This window comes from Amphiura filiformis, chromosome 13 (genome assembly GCF_039555335.1).
Source record: "Amphiura filiformis chromosome 13, Afil_fr2py, whole genome shotgun sequence".
Classification (NCBI taxonomy): domain Eukaryota; kingdom Metazoa; phylum Echinodermata; class Ophiuroidea; order Amphilepidida; family Amphiuridae; genus Amphiura; species Amphiura filiformis.
In genome coordinates this window covers 60,213,728-60,229,175 of record NC_092640.1, presented here as the reverse complement: position 1 = coordinate 60,229,175, position 15,448 = coordinate 60,213,728, and the positions used below count along the sequence as shown (strand labels likewise).

The window sequence follows — 15,448 nt, the reverse complement described above, 5'->3', positions numbered from 1 at the left end:
TTATGTGGCTCCAGAGATCTGTGGCTTCACGCGACGGCCTGTGGCTCCACGCGATCATAATTCTGCTACTTGGGGTATAGTCGAATTCATAAGCTTCTGCTATACTAGGTCTGTTGTCGTTCATCATGTGCATGGTGCAAGTTTCCAAAAAGAGCATGAAGAGCAGAAATCTAAAACCACTTCCTTGCAAGGATGTCACACAAAGACACAACTTAAAATCACAATTAATATTGACTTGTACATGTAGTTCTCTTTTAATTCAATAGAACTGTCACTGGCAATAATCTGTTCTAATATATGTCATTAACATTTTCTAATAATATTATAGTTACCATGGTTACTGCCCATCTTATCAACAGGAATATCTCAGAAGCGGCACAAGCTTCTGTCCTTTGGGTATACATGTATATAATACTGGTAGCGATAACAGTATTATTCAAATACTGGGAGAGATAATAATTCCTATGCATATTGAAAGTTGCATATTTTCAATTTACCAAAGTAGATTATATTAGTCCCCAAAATTGAAAGAAGTACAGAATGTAAAATAATTTTCTTATGCACAAAACCAAAATATTTTACTCACTTGACGGTTTCGCCTATCATGAATCAGAATGATGTTGGTAGATCCTTACTTCCGGTAGGACCTATCCCAACTCTAGAGAGGGTATTTACAGGCAGGAGAGGATCATACACGTGACTAAGGTAGTGGGCCCCTTCGTCTCTGTTCATGACATTGGGTCCTCGTCTCCTGATCCATATTGATTCTTTGACATATCTTGCATTTGCATCACACTCCTTGCTAAGAATTTTGTCCCAATTGATGACATGATTTTGTTGCACTGCGTGGTCTGTTATAGCTGACTTGGATTGTTCACTTGCTGATTGTTTTCGGGTTTGCCGGGTGTCATTTGATTTGGTTTTTGACACCCTGTCCGTTTCTTTCTGGTGTTCTTTTAGACGAGTCTCAAATTTTCTTCCCGTTACACCAACATATGAGTGATTACAATTAGCCAACATCATTCTGGTGATGCTTATCGACCATGATAGGCGAAACCGTCAAGTGAGTAAAATATTTTGGTTTCGTGCATAAGAAAATTATTTTACTGTATATCTACAAACCTGATGAATCTATTTAGTGAAGTACAGAATGGTTCTATTTGGCTTTTGAAGAACCATTTGGCTTCTTTGTATAACCATTTTTATCGTTCGTTAAAAACGATATTGACCGAAAGCGACCTATAAGGATGATCATTTTCACAATTTAATAAATTTCTACGGATACTGTCCGTACGGACACTTTGCAGCTGCACGTAATTGATTTGATTAGAGCACTACTGTTTTCTGCCTTTAATCAATTTCTCAAATATTTTCACCCTTTTTGTTTAAATCACAAACAGTGCCCTGGGTCTTAAGATTCTACATACAAGACGGCTCAAGAACCATTTTAGATTCTATTTGCTCAGGATTGCTCAATTGATATTAACACCTCAAAGAGACCCATGCATGGGTCCACTACCAACAGTGAATTTCTTGAAAAGAGGCAAATTCGGCCGGTACCGGTCTGCTCGCTTCGATAAGAAGTCAACAAGAAATGTCTTTAAAAAGACAACACCATGAAATTCATGTTTCATAATTTTACATTGACAAGTACAGCGTGTCCCAAAAGTAACTTAACATTGTGAATTGGCCATATCTCAAATATTTCCTACTTCATACCAAAATGGAGAACATATTCATATAGATTGATCTTTTAGAATTATTCTGATACCAAAAACAGCATTATTGATGACCCTTTGACCTTACTGTGCGACTGTACATGTGTGTATCAAACCCACAAAAGCAAGCTCATGTGTTCTTTGTTCAAGAACATGAATGATGTGCTTCACTGAACAATAGAGTTGGTTCACTCACTGCGCACGCTACATTTAGGTATGAACATTCATGGATTACATGGCTTAGCGTAAGCGTGACTGCTGTTTTAGATTATAATTAGGATATATTGACAATATTAAACTTTACTTTAAAACAGTTGAAGTGAAGATGAATTTTCTATTGATCAACGGATTCAGGTCGTATGGTTCTTTGCCGAGACAAAGTCGGACAAACTCACTGAAGCAATGTTTAAGGAACAGTTTAATGTAAATTATGCACTACCCAGCCGAAATACAATCCAGCAACTAGTGCTGAAATTCCTATCAATTGGATCTGTTCATGATCTACTTCGGGCAGGACGTGGAAGAACAGGAAGATCGGCTACAAACATTGATGTCATACGAAGAGCGGTGGCGAAAAGCCCAAGGCGATCAGTACGTCGACTTTCAATGGAGAACAACGTACCACGTACAACTGTTCATCGAATCCTCAGAAAAGATCTTAAGTAGTTTCCATATAAAACCCAGATAAAACAGAAAATGAAGATTACGCATTGAAAACAAACAAACAAACAATCAAACAAACACAGCCAATTTAAACAAAACATATTTTAAAATGATAACACGTTATATATCGTGTTCACGTCTCAATTGACGAGACTTATTTTGCGTTCATAACATTTCTAAAAGAATTATCTACATACTGTGCAATTTTTGTAACAACACTATTAACCCAACGCAAGTTATGGCAAATTCACAATGTTAAGGGACTTTTGGGACACCCGGTACTTGGCATGCTAGTAATTTTTTGTGTGTAGCACATGAACAACTAAAAGGGTTGGAAATGTTGTTACCACGAATACCACCAATGACATACTATAAGCTAAATTGAAAAATGTGTGTTAAATAGGTCTACATTTAATTTATACTTAATTTATACTTAAGGGATCAATGGAAATCACATCCACCGAGTTTCGCATAAATCCAAAAATCTATATTCAGACGACTTTGTGATTACGTTTTATGACATGACTTTGAACATTCTGACAATCCAACAATATATACTTATTCCACCTCAGGCTCAGATGACCTTTAACAATTATAATCAACAAGAAATGTCTTTAAAAAGACAACACCATGGATGAAATTCATGTTTCATAATTTTACATTGACTTGGAATACTTGGAGTACTTGGAATGCTAGTAATTTTTTGTGTGTAGCACATGCACAACTAACCGGGTTGGAATTGTTGTTACCACGAATACCACCAATGACATACTATAAGCTAAATTGAAAAATATGTGTTAAATAGGTCTACATTTAATTTATACTTAATATTTATACTTGTGCAAATAAAGGGATCAATGGAAATCACATCCACCGAGTTTCGCATCAATCCAACAATCTATATTCAGACGACTTTGTGATTACGTTTTATGACATGACTTTGAACATTCTGACAATCCAACAATATATACTTTATCCACCTCAGGCTCAGATGACCAAAAAGACTGATAACTCAATCCCAGGCTCAATTCAATCTTTATTTTCTGAATGTGTTGATTATAATTGTTACTACTAACTGCCCAGTTGCTCTACCAAAATGTATAAAACCAAAGCAACTATCTACCCCAATTACTGGTATTTAACCCCCCCCCCCCCTAGTGTCACTCCCACCATCAATTAGTGATGGTATAAACCAACCCTAGTAGTTAACAGTGCAGGTGCCTGGGCACCTTATACCCAGCATGGTTCCTGTCTGGTCAGGTAATTGCTCATTATAATTGTTGAATTAGTGTCACTTGTTGACAGCTTATCAGTAGCCTGGATCAGCAGGGGTGCATTTATATCATTTTTCATAGAGCAATTGTTCAAAATATTTAATGTCAAATGGTTCCTAAAAACCTTATTTGTAAATGGATGTTTATTGTTGACAAAACAAAATGTATGTTTAATATATCAATAATATTCCATTAACAGCAATTTCCTAAGTTTCCATCCATAAATAATCACAGAGTATCATCTGTTTACAAAATAAGTGTTTATTTTCAGATTTCCAATTAACCATTATCAGTATAGCTACAGGGTGCCAATAGTTATAGTCAGAAACAGGTATTTTGTCCTGTAGTCCCTGGCAACCCAGTCTGCTCGTGGCTCACTCGCAAACATACACGACAGAAACCGGCTTATAACGTGTATAATAAAATCCGATTTTGAGTATAATAAAGAAAGTCATGCATATGGAAAATGAAGCAATTACCTATTGCTAACTTGGTAAAATGCATACATCATAGCACCCAGTTTTGGTTTGTGGTTTCGAAATGTTGCAATTAAACATTAGTTCTTTCAAATATGAAACGCTAAAACCCAAATCTAGAACAAACAATCATATATTTAGAAAGATATAGCAAACTTTCCATAATAGAGATTGGACCCAAGATAAAGTACACCCAAATTAAGTGCCAATTCAGAATTATCCCACCATGGTGGAAAAAAGGTACAATCACTAGCCAGGTGTTGTGCATGCAGCCAAGCACTGTATCCAGGAGTAGTAGCAACAAATAGGATATTACGGAGAGGGCACCTCGTAATTAGCATCACGGTGTCCAATTAAAATAACGTATTCTAATCAATATGGTAGTCTGCGGAGACCTTCTTGGGTGCTTCAATTTATTGAAAGATGCAGTAGTAAATGCACAAATCAAAGTAATGATTATTTATATGATGTCAGAAACAAACTGCTTAGGCTGGTAATAAACTGTACGTGAACGTCCGGCAACTATCTAGACTATGCCATAGTCGAACTTTGATAAATACAAATATGTTATTATTAATCAAGATGAACGCATTCCGTTCTATCGGTTTATTGATCGCGAAAGCCCGAGAAAAAAATCCACCTGGGAAGCTAACAAACAGAGGGAGTACGGTGACTGAAATGATCAGATGTGAATATCTATCAGTTGTTCACAAATTAATACCAATCAGAGTTGTATGCTTAAATGTAATAACCAGAGTATGCAAAATGGGCAAGTGTACTATGGAAAAGTACAATCGAATGTGGGGTCGGACGTGGAAGGTCAGGTCAAAGGTCATCAATCACTTGAAATACTATAGCTATATAGCTCAATTATCTTCATCGGTTGGAAGTTTTAAATCTAAATTGAAAACATTCTCGCCACAACATTATTTGCCGTGTGGCTGAAATATTTTTACATTTACTAGTAGTATTAGTGTGCATAAACTGATGTTTTTAAAAGGTATTTTTAAATAAGTTTTCTGTGCTGGTTCATAGTGGTTTTTTTAATTGTTTCATAGTGGGTTTTTTTTAATTGTTTGTAATATTTCCATTGGTATACGTTTTTAATTTGTCAGGCTATGTTATCTTGATCACTGATCTTTCATCTTTGTAAAAAACTTGTATAATTTGTATTTTGGGTATATCGATTTTTTTTTATGTACAGCGCTTTTTTTCATACTGTGTTTATAGCGCTCTATAAATGTATTTTATTATATTATTATTATTATTATTATTATTATTATTATTATTATATATAAGAGCTGCTATATATCATATTTTCAAGGCCCCTCCTGGACTTCGTGGTCTTACAAGACCGCAGCATATCTAGTTATATTTTGCCCCACTGTTTTTCGACACATGACACTCTAGCTGAAGTATGGTACGAAAATGTCAGATTGTAAAGTAAACCTGTAATTTCAGATAGAACTGGTTCGAGTTCCTGGGGGGTGCGCGAGCAGCGGCTGGCCGCGAAGAGGCCTTCGAGCGCGATGCGCGATAGATTTTGTAATGTCAGAGAGGGTTTGTCATGGTCCCCTACGCACTGAACAAGTGCTAAATTCAGATTTACGACTTCGTAACATTATCATTCGAAATCAACAAAAGATATTTCAACAATATATGGTCTCTTTCTTTCTTTGTTTCTTTGGAGTTTAATGAACATGCATGTGAAATAGCTTCAACAATAAGTAGTAAAAACAGCCTTGGCCAAAAACAGGGGCGAGAGGTGTCATATTTACGGATTCAGGCTAAATTCTAAATTGATATAAAACGTTTTATATGTTTTTGATCGATTACAAAAATAAATTGTTGTTATTGATTGAAATTGTGCCTGTCAATCATTACACTACGATTTTTACTCCAAGGGCTCTTTGATTTCTTCAAATAATTTTTACAATGATAGAGTGAATCCCTGGCCATCTATAATTACGCAGAAATGATCCTGGCGCCTTAATTTTAATTGTATTACGTAACCAACCTGATCCTGTGACTGCACTGATGCTGACCCAGTGCAGTAAACAACACCATTTTGCGGACAAAATTAGGTTTAAAAGCAATCAAATTATGATACTAATTCCTTGAAATTTTGATTATCAACAACGTAAACTTCAACCCCGCTTTTAGGGAACAAACCAAATGATCGATGACGTCTTATAAACGAAACTAGTTTCGTTTAGGGGGAGGGGGTAAAATACTCGATTACGTTTGTACAAAAACATCGGTCTGAAGAATGTGTCATTATTATTATTATGTCTAAATATTCAACATTTTATTATTACGTTTCTGGCAGGGAGGGATGGGGTCGGCTGAGAAACGAAACTAGTTACGTTTATAGGACGTCATCGATCTTTTGGTTTGTTCCCTTAAATGATCGCAATCGGCGATTATGTTTGTACACAAACCATTTCAATTCGGCACAGAAACAATGGCGAAAACAACGCTCAAAATCACTTTTTCATGACGATACTTTTTACTATCGCTATGGAAAATCTAGCCCAGTAAAATTCGATCACACGAAGTCACTTCCCGGGATTGCGCTACACGTGGCTCAATTGGGTCTGGTTACGTTCCTAAAACAGTATCTTGGCTTGATTTTCCTTAAAAGTCGGCCACCATATGGAGTAAATCTTAGAGGATATTTTACCTATATTAAACCAAATCTAATCTGAAATACTGGAGAAATTCGTCGTTGAAATTTAAGCAAGATATGACGAAAAAACGAAAACGATCTTAGTGGTGTTAACATCGTATAACGGTTATTCTTGGTGCTTGTCATTCAAAATGAAAACGACCTTCACAGCATGAAATGGCTCTAGCAACTAGCAGTCTGTATAAAGAAATTAAAACGACAAAAATCCCAAGTCTGTCATCATTTGCATTTAAAAAATGCAAATCAGGGGGAATGGGGAATATTTCTGCTGACACTGAGATTACAACATGAGATATAACAATCCTCCGGAGAATCCTAAGACAACTATTTCTATAATAAGTCAAGGTTTGTTTGTTTGTTTGTTTGTTTGGTTGGTTGGTTGTTTGTTTGTTTGTTTGTTTGTTTGTTTGTTTGTTTGTCTGTTTGATGGAAGGAGAAATGATACTGATATTTTTCACATTTCAGAGATTGCGATTCATTATACAGTAAAAACGTCCGAAGGTCGCTGTAAAAGGTTGCTAGTCCTAAAAGTCAAATTTTATAAGTGATTAAGGTTATACAATGGATTTTTCATTCTATTACAAAATAAGCAAACCTATACTCCGCGCTCGGTGAGCGATTGTTTAAAAACCAATCATTGGCTAAACCCCAATCGCCAATAGCTCAGCGATGTAATTAATTCAGCTATCAGTTTTCTTTCAAAATATCCCGGCTAAACCTATTGTTACTGTATTGTTGAAAGTCGCGTCTATCAATGTCTGCATAGAATAGTAAACTCAGGGACAATAAGATCACATTCCTCCGTTGCATATTGAAGTGAATTGATTTTATTCCTAGTTATAATGAAAATAGACTACATCTGGTGATCCGATGGTGTAGATTCTTTTGATATGATTATATTCTTGAATCCTTGAATATATCCCGGGTTTTTTTTTTTTATTTGTACCAAACGTTTGTAATACTTGCAGTTGAATATATTTGTTGAAACGAAAGTAACATCCAGTGTGACTTGGACAAATTTAATAATTGGGCCACTGACAATCATATGAATTTGAACGCGTCTAAGTGCATGTTTATGGATGTCACCTTTGTGGCAATCCCACCAGTGCTACTCCCACTTCGTTTGGGTAGCGAGCATTTACAAAGCACTGATGTGGTTAAGATCTTGGGAGTAAAAATTGCTAACAACCTCAAGTGGGACAACCACACTGATGACATCATTAAACGTGCAAATGGACGCCTTTTCATGCTCAGTACACTCCGGCGTTATGCTCTAAGCATACATGATCTGGTCACAATATATGTCGGTTTTATTCGCCCTCTTCTTGAATACGCCGTGCCTGTATGGCACCCCGGTCTTACTGAGAATCAACATTATGCTTTAGAGCGTATACAGAAGAGGGCGTGTAAGATCATCATGGGTTCTCAATATATTTCTTACCAAGATGCACTTATCACATGTGACATTACTGAGCTCCGATTACGTCGTGACAAAATCTGTTTGGACTTTGCCAAAACTCTTTATAATTCAAATGAATTTCGCGATTGGTTGCCAAAGTTAAGATCTGAGCAAGTCAGAAGGACTATCCGTAATGCCAACACACTGACTGTGCCAAAAATACGCACTAAAAGATACGCTCAAAGTGCAATTCCTTTCATGATTAAAATGTGGAACGAAAAATGTCACATGTGATGGGTGCCTCAAGAGTCACATTTTCATGAAATGCTTGTAGATATAGTTTTTAGTGTGTTTTTGATCATGTTATGAAATTTAAGTTTGGATGGGGTGTGTGGGTGTGTGTGACGTGTTGGGTGTGTGGTTGTGAGGTGAGGAAAGTCAATCTCTTTGCATATATTGTTTGTTGTACTAATTTTGGTAGTTGTAGGTCAATTATTTATTGGTGATATTTGGTGAGTGTGATGGGTGTAAGTGGGTGTGAATGTGTGTTGCAGTTGTGTAAATGTGAGTGGCAGCTTGTATGAGCGAGCAAGGAAGGTTATTTGCATTTGAAGTGTCTTTGTTTAAAATTATTGTCAATTTATAATTATATGCCATTTATTATTTAGCTTATGTATTTTTATATGTGCAATGTATGTAATTCAGCCTTTGGCTGCGAAGTGCATTTTTTCTAATAAACCTTGAATAAAAAAAATATGCTAAGCGTCACTGTGCGTCTTGAAAACAAAAACTGACCAAAAAAATCAAATTTTAACGTTAAAGAGGGTAGTGAGCATGCGCAAATCGTAAAAACGAGTCATTCCAGCTGATAAATGGCAACGCTGTATTCTTAATGGGGAAAAAACGTATATTTTTATCGTAACCGGTGGTGATAGCCTGAGTCGATCGGCCTTTCTCGAACAAATTCGCCATTCGTAGCTGTTGAAGAACTAGTTCGCGCTACTATCATGACAATTTGCTTTTCGTTTTAGGGCTGCATGCATTGTTAGGCGATAATGTAATTATTTTTGTTCAGTCTCAACTCGGATAGATATTGGAATGATTTTTGTTCGGCACACGTGTTACCAATATTCCGCAAGTGAGGTGTTTCATGTTTCATCATCCATGGTTTCATGCATATCAGTTGAGTTGAGTACGTGCAGTATAAAAGAGCATTTCAACATTTTGAGTAAGTAGAAGGGATGAGGTTGTAGATTGATTGTAATTTGATACATGGCTTTAACAGTGGTCATTTAAGTTACTGAATTTACTGAATAAACTTGCGATGATCTTGGCTGAGGTTCTATTGACACCGGACATCGAAAGAGCTTCCTTAAGCCTCGTCTGAATTGCTTATATTTGAATCCATAAACAAAGAAATTAACAGCTGAGTTACTTTGAGCCATTATAACCGTAACTGTATAAGCTGGCGAGACGAATGTTAGATTAAATCCTAAATTGTAGAAGAGAAAGAAGAACTGGTTTGGTGTCCAACACACAACAAAAGCTGCAAAAACGAGGAGTAGCGTCTTCAATACATTTCTTCGAGCTCGTTTGAGACTTTCTTGTAGTGTTTCCGGATGCGTATTGGTCAATCTGTTTCCGTTTCTTGCGCTGTTGCTCTGCTGGATGGGAGTGTCATGGCCGCTTTGATTTTTGACAGAACAAAGATTATATGCCCATATGCAAATAGCATGACCGAAAGTGGGAGAAAATATTGCACACAAAACTGATAATCCCTTTGGCTTTTATCCATTGTATTTTTCGTGATTTGCATTCATTATCATCCATATGAAAACGCCTCAAGTCCGTAAGTTTATAAGTGAAAGCTAAAATCCAAATACAACAAATAAGAATGACAGTCTTCTTCCGAGTGAACAGTGTAATGTAGTGGAAAGGGAATACTATAGCCACGTATCTTTCTAATGTCAGAACAACAAGACTGAATGTAGAAGCCACGAGTAGGGCAAATAAAAATGTTGTTGAATCCCAGACTTGACAAAAAAGGTTTCCCAATATCCGTGACGATGGTGGTCCCGAGTCTGGTATATTAGATTGAAGAAATATGAAGATACAAGATAAGAAATCTATAACAGCTTGATTAAATATCAAAGCATTGGTAAGAGTGTGCATTTCGCGGTTGTAGTATATGACCAAACAGACCAGAGTATTTCCAAACATACCAAAGAGTCCAATGATGTTCTTGACTATTCTCAGGTAAAGAACTGGCTCCATTGTGTGTACCTTGACCAAAGTAGAGGTGTAGAACTAAAATAATAAAGCACGGCTAATATTAAGGATGGTCGAACGGAACCGTCAGATGCGAGACGAAAAGAGCTTATGATTCACCTGGTCTCGCAGATTGTCGCGATGTTTTTGTTGTTAAAGAGGGCGTATCCATTGATTCATTTTCAGAATTTTTATCTTACGCAACTTTTCTCAGGGAACACGCTTTATAGATTTATATCAGGAATGTGGACAAATATTTTAATCCTCATATGTATATATTCAGCAAGACCTATCGAATGTCATGAGACCTTGTGACGTTTTGCCAATATCAAGTCCTGGCTAGCCAAGTGAAATCTGTTTAGTTAATTGCTTATTGACTTTTGGAACAAATATCTACCTCCCAGGTAGAAACACAATATCTGCAATGTTATTTACTTGCATATGCTGTATTATTTTGTACTCTATGAGTAAGCTTATTCAAGAATAACAAGGACCGAATTGCTAGTGACGAGCAAGAAGTAAGAATTTAACCAATATACTGTGACCTTGTGACGTGTTGCCAATATCAAGTTCTAGCTAGCCAAGTGAAATCTGTTTAGCTAATTGCTAATTGACTTTTAATACGAACAATCAATCAGTTACATTTATGTCATAGCGCCAAATTCATTGCAACTTGTTCAACGGCGCTCATTAGCTCAAAACTACTGCCGATAAGCATCCTGAAATAGGTGGCTCTTTAGGAGCTTCTTAAACTGTTCAAGAGTACAATTTCTGATTTGACTGGTAGTTTATTCCACCTAAGACAGAATATATGACTGCAAACTGTAACGCCCAACCAGCACTTGATGTCTATGGTAGTACCATCAACCATGTCACAGACTTTAAGTATTTGGGTTCCAAGATGGGCTCTAGTGTTGGAGACCTAAAAAGAAGAAAAGCACTAACCTGGGCAGCTTTCTGGAAACTGGAACACCTTTGGAGAAGCCCGTCCCTGCCAATCGAAACAAACATCAAGCTGTTTCAGACAACGTGTGTTACTGTCTTTCTGTACGGGTGCGAGTCGTGGGTAATTACCAAGGACATGGAAAACAAGATCAATGCATTTTCAACATCTTGCTACAGAGTCATGTTAAACATCAAGCGTGTGGATCGGATTCCAAATGAAACCATCTACAACCTCACCAACACCACACCACTGGTTGCCAGAGTCAAGATTCATCTACTCAAATTTCTCGGCCATATACTGCGTCTTGAAGATGGCGAAGAATATGCGCTTTATATATATTCCACCACACAGGAAGAGGAAACCGGGACGACCGCGCACACTATACTTACAGTATGTCCAGCACCTCCTGGGAGATACTGAAGGGATGCTGCAGCCAAACAAAATTGTTTTGCTCGCCCAAGATCGCATTAGTTGGAGAAAGCTTGTAGTCGCCTGCTCCGCAGCCGACTGATGAAAATGAGGATGATTATTCCACAATCTGGAAGCATAGTCAGCAAAAGTTCGGTCACCAAAAAAACAAAAACATTGTGTTCTTGACTCAACAAGAGAGGTACCATCTGAGCATGATGATCTAGCAAGTTACTTGTAGATACTGTATATTTTGAACTTCGTGAGTAGTATACTAATTTAAGAACACCGGCTTCCCAACAAAGACAGAATTGGTAGCGACAACCGGTAAGAGTTTAACTGATATACTGCTATATTGTTTACGCAACCACAAGCAATTTTATATCAGTTCATTCCTTTCCACCACTTTAACAACATTTTAAACAATGAAACCATATGAATAACGCAACCGCTAGTATAGGATGTCTCAATCAACGTGGTTTGGGGAACATGGTATTAAAAGACAGCTGTGAAATTTGAATGTTTTTAACGATTCCGATAGCTTGACGTGTCTTCTTTAAAATGATGCAAATGTCATCAAAAGCAGTTCTAATTGTGCAATGCATGTTAACTATATACGTGTATAATGTACCGAATCAATGGAAGAGATATAAAGTGAACTCTCAGGTTATTCTGGAAGCATAGGAGATTGATAAGGGGGTTATCAACTACTTATACAGAGTGTCCCATAAAAAACATCAAACTAGTCGTTAGTTTTAATAAACCGAAAGAAATATTTCAATCGGTTCGCAACTTTTGAAGATTATACTATTTTAAAGAGGTGTACCCGTTTTCACTCTGTCCACGGAGGAATAGGGTATGTTTGGTATGTCATTGGTTAGTTTACTGTGCTGCTTTGCCCTCTACCTGGTTGCCTCCTTGACGAATACAGGTTTCAGCCCTGGTCCTCATTGCATCAATTGCATTGCGTACCCTCCTTATGCGTATACTTGCGAATGCAGCAGTAATACAGTTGCGAAGATGTTGGAGGCTAGCTAGTGATCCTCGCTCACAGTGAATACGTTCCAAAGCCATCTATTCCATCTATCCATGTCATTAACCGTGTGTTTCGTTTTAATCCTTGATGTTGCCAAACCTCATCCGTGGACAGAGTGAAAAACGGGTACATTTCGTAAAGCGGGCGTATCTTCAAAAATTGTGAGCCGATTGAAATAATAATTGTTTGGTTTGTTAAAGCTAACGAATTAAAGTTTCTTAACATACCAAAATACGTTCTATCAACTTTTCAAAAATAGGAGAAAAAGAGGGCCCGATGAGGGTTCTGTTTTTATTGGGACACCCTGTAGTAGGTGGTGTAGCAAAGAAGGGGAGAGGCAACAAGCAATTTTCAAGGGGCCAAATTTGACGAAATTTGTCCAATATGTGCTAAAAAGGCTTACAAATCACACAAATCAGGACAACCAGCACAACTTCAACACTACTTGTTTATTTCGCTTACCGGGAGCGCTTTCGAGGAACTTCCTCGTCGTCAGCCGATGTTGTTAGCTCTGATGTTTTCTTGGAAACGGCTAGAGACCAACCTGATCAGGTAACATTACATCTGACAACTTCATTGAACCGAGACACATGATTGGAATTAGATCCTATGTGGAACAACCTGACCAAACCCAGCGGCATCAGGGGCAGGAAACTTCCGACTTCGGTGACATCATCAAGAGTGACGTCACCAAGAAAACAGCAGAGCTAACAACATCGGCTGCCGACGAGGAAGTTCCTCGAACGCGCTCCCGGTAAACGAAATAAACAAGTAGTGTTGAAGTTTAATTTAAGTACTTCCAATGTATGATCTCATTCCATATTTCAATTTACTTCATTAATACAAATAAAGTCAAAAGAAAAACAGTTTTTATGGTTCAGTTCACTTGATGCATAACTAATCAGTCTATGTTCCAAACTTTAAAACAAGAGAATTAATCAAGCCGTTTTTGGATTATACCAACATGTGTTAGGGGGAGACTTACTTTTTGGAACCGTTTATGTATCGTGGGCGTATCGCATTCTGACGGATATATTGACGTACGTTGAGATTTTGTGAAAAATTGTTATCACAAAGCAAGGATAATTTTTGTAATAATCATTATATGCAATGTCCCATGTTGCAACATTTTAATATTTTTGAAAAACTTTCAAATGTCTACTTTTAAGACACTTAATAATACAATTCACCTTAGTGCTCAATGTTGATGTAAATTTCTTGATCAGTTTTAGATCGACATCCGTCACTATGTGAAACACCCTGATGTTCACATTCGTCACTTTGTGACACCCGGGCCCGTTTCACAAAGTCATACGATCGATCTTACGATTGGTAAAATATGGTTATTATTATTAAAGAATATAATCAATAATATGTCTGTCTTTGTTCTCAACATAATAACAAACTTTTTATTCATTCACTAATTAGAAGTAATTAATCTGCAAACTCATACGACAGTATGCCAAAACATGCACAATTTGACAATCTATGTATAAATAATGATACGTCATGTGATACACAGTATGTCAAAACAATAGGCAACACGGTGGCCTATGGCGACGTATCATGATACGACTGTATGTCAAAACACAGAATGTAGTTTTCGAGTGGGGTACATAAAAACCATATCGTATCACACTAATGCGTCGGCCGCATCACATACTAACGTATTTGCAAAATACGCATTTCGAGAAAATCGAATTTGAAAATTTCGCGACTTTCATTTGCTGCATAATCTTGATTAGGCTACATTATTGTCGATTAAACCTGGTTAAATTTAATGCGAATAATTATACCAAATTTTCAATGTAATTCACTCATCACTATCAGACCATAACTTATTCTGCAAAAAATCAATATTAAGTAAAATACGTCACTATGTGAAAAGGACTAATAACAATTTTGCTGTTCAAATGACAAATACGTTGTGCAAAATAATATGTCACTATGTGAAACAGTTGCGCAAAAACGTCAGTATGTGAAAAGCACAAAACACCAATTTTATCTTGCAATGACAAAGTCGCGCAAATATTTTACTATGTGAAACGGCAAATTCTTCAAATGGCAGATACGACATACTGGGCTTGCGCAGTATAGGTGATAGCAAATACGTCGTTATGTCATACAGACATTTCAAGGTTTTGCAAATGCGACATAATTAAATAAGTTGATATTTTAATAATTAAGCCACTTTAAGACATGGTTTTTGGTGAACATATATATATATAGTTTCCATAGTGCCATATCACATTAACTAATTACATTTAGGTCTCAAAACTTTGTGAATTATATAGAGTTTCATTCGTACATTTTGAAAGTTTATATAACTCATTTTGCCCTAAAATTGTCAAACGACAGTATGTCAAAACAGTGACAAATTGTACTCTGCTTGTCGTTTTAGGGCAGCATGCATTGTTAGGTGATTATGTAATCATTTTTACCTCTCAACTCGAATGGATATTGGAATAATTTTTGTTCGACGTTAAAAAAATTACGCAAGTGAGGTGTTTCATCATCCGTGGTTTCAAGCATATCAGTTGAGTACGTACAGCGATGACGTTGTAGATTGAT

At 36.8% G+C, this 15,448-nt stretch overlaps 1 protein-coding gene across 1 annotated transcript; it reads right to left on the bottom strand.

Moving 5' to 3' along the window:
• Positions 1 to 9,511: 9,511 nt before the first annotated feature.
• LOC140167799 (galanin receptor 2b-like) lies at positions 9,512 to 10,493 on the bottom strand. The gene is made up of 2 exons (XM_072191092.1): positions 10,119 to 10,493; positions 9,512 to 9,880 (listed from the first exon to the last, which is right to left on the bottom strand). Exons 1-2 carry the CDS (start codon positions 10,491 to 10,493, stop codon positions 9,512 to 9,514), a joined length of 744 nt encoding a protein of 247 aa, XP_072047193.1.
• Between the last annotated feature and the right edge of the window lie 4,955 nt (positions 10,494 to 15,448).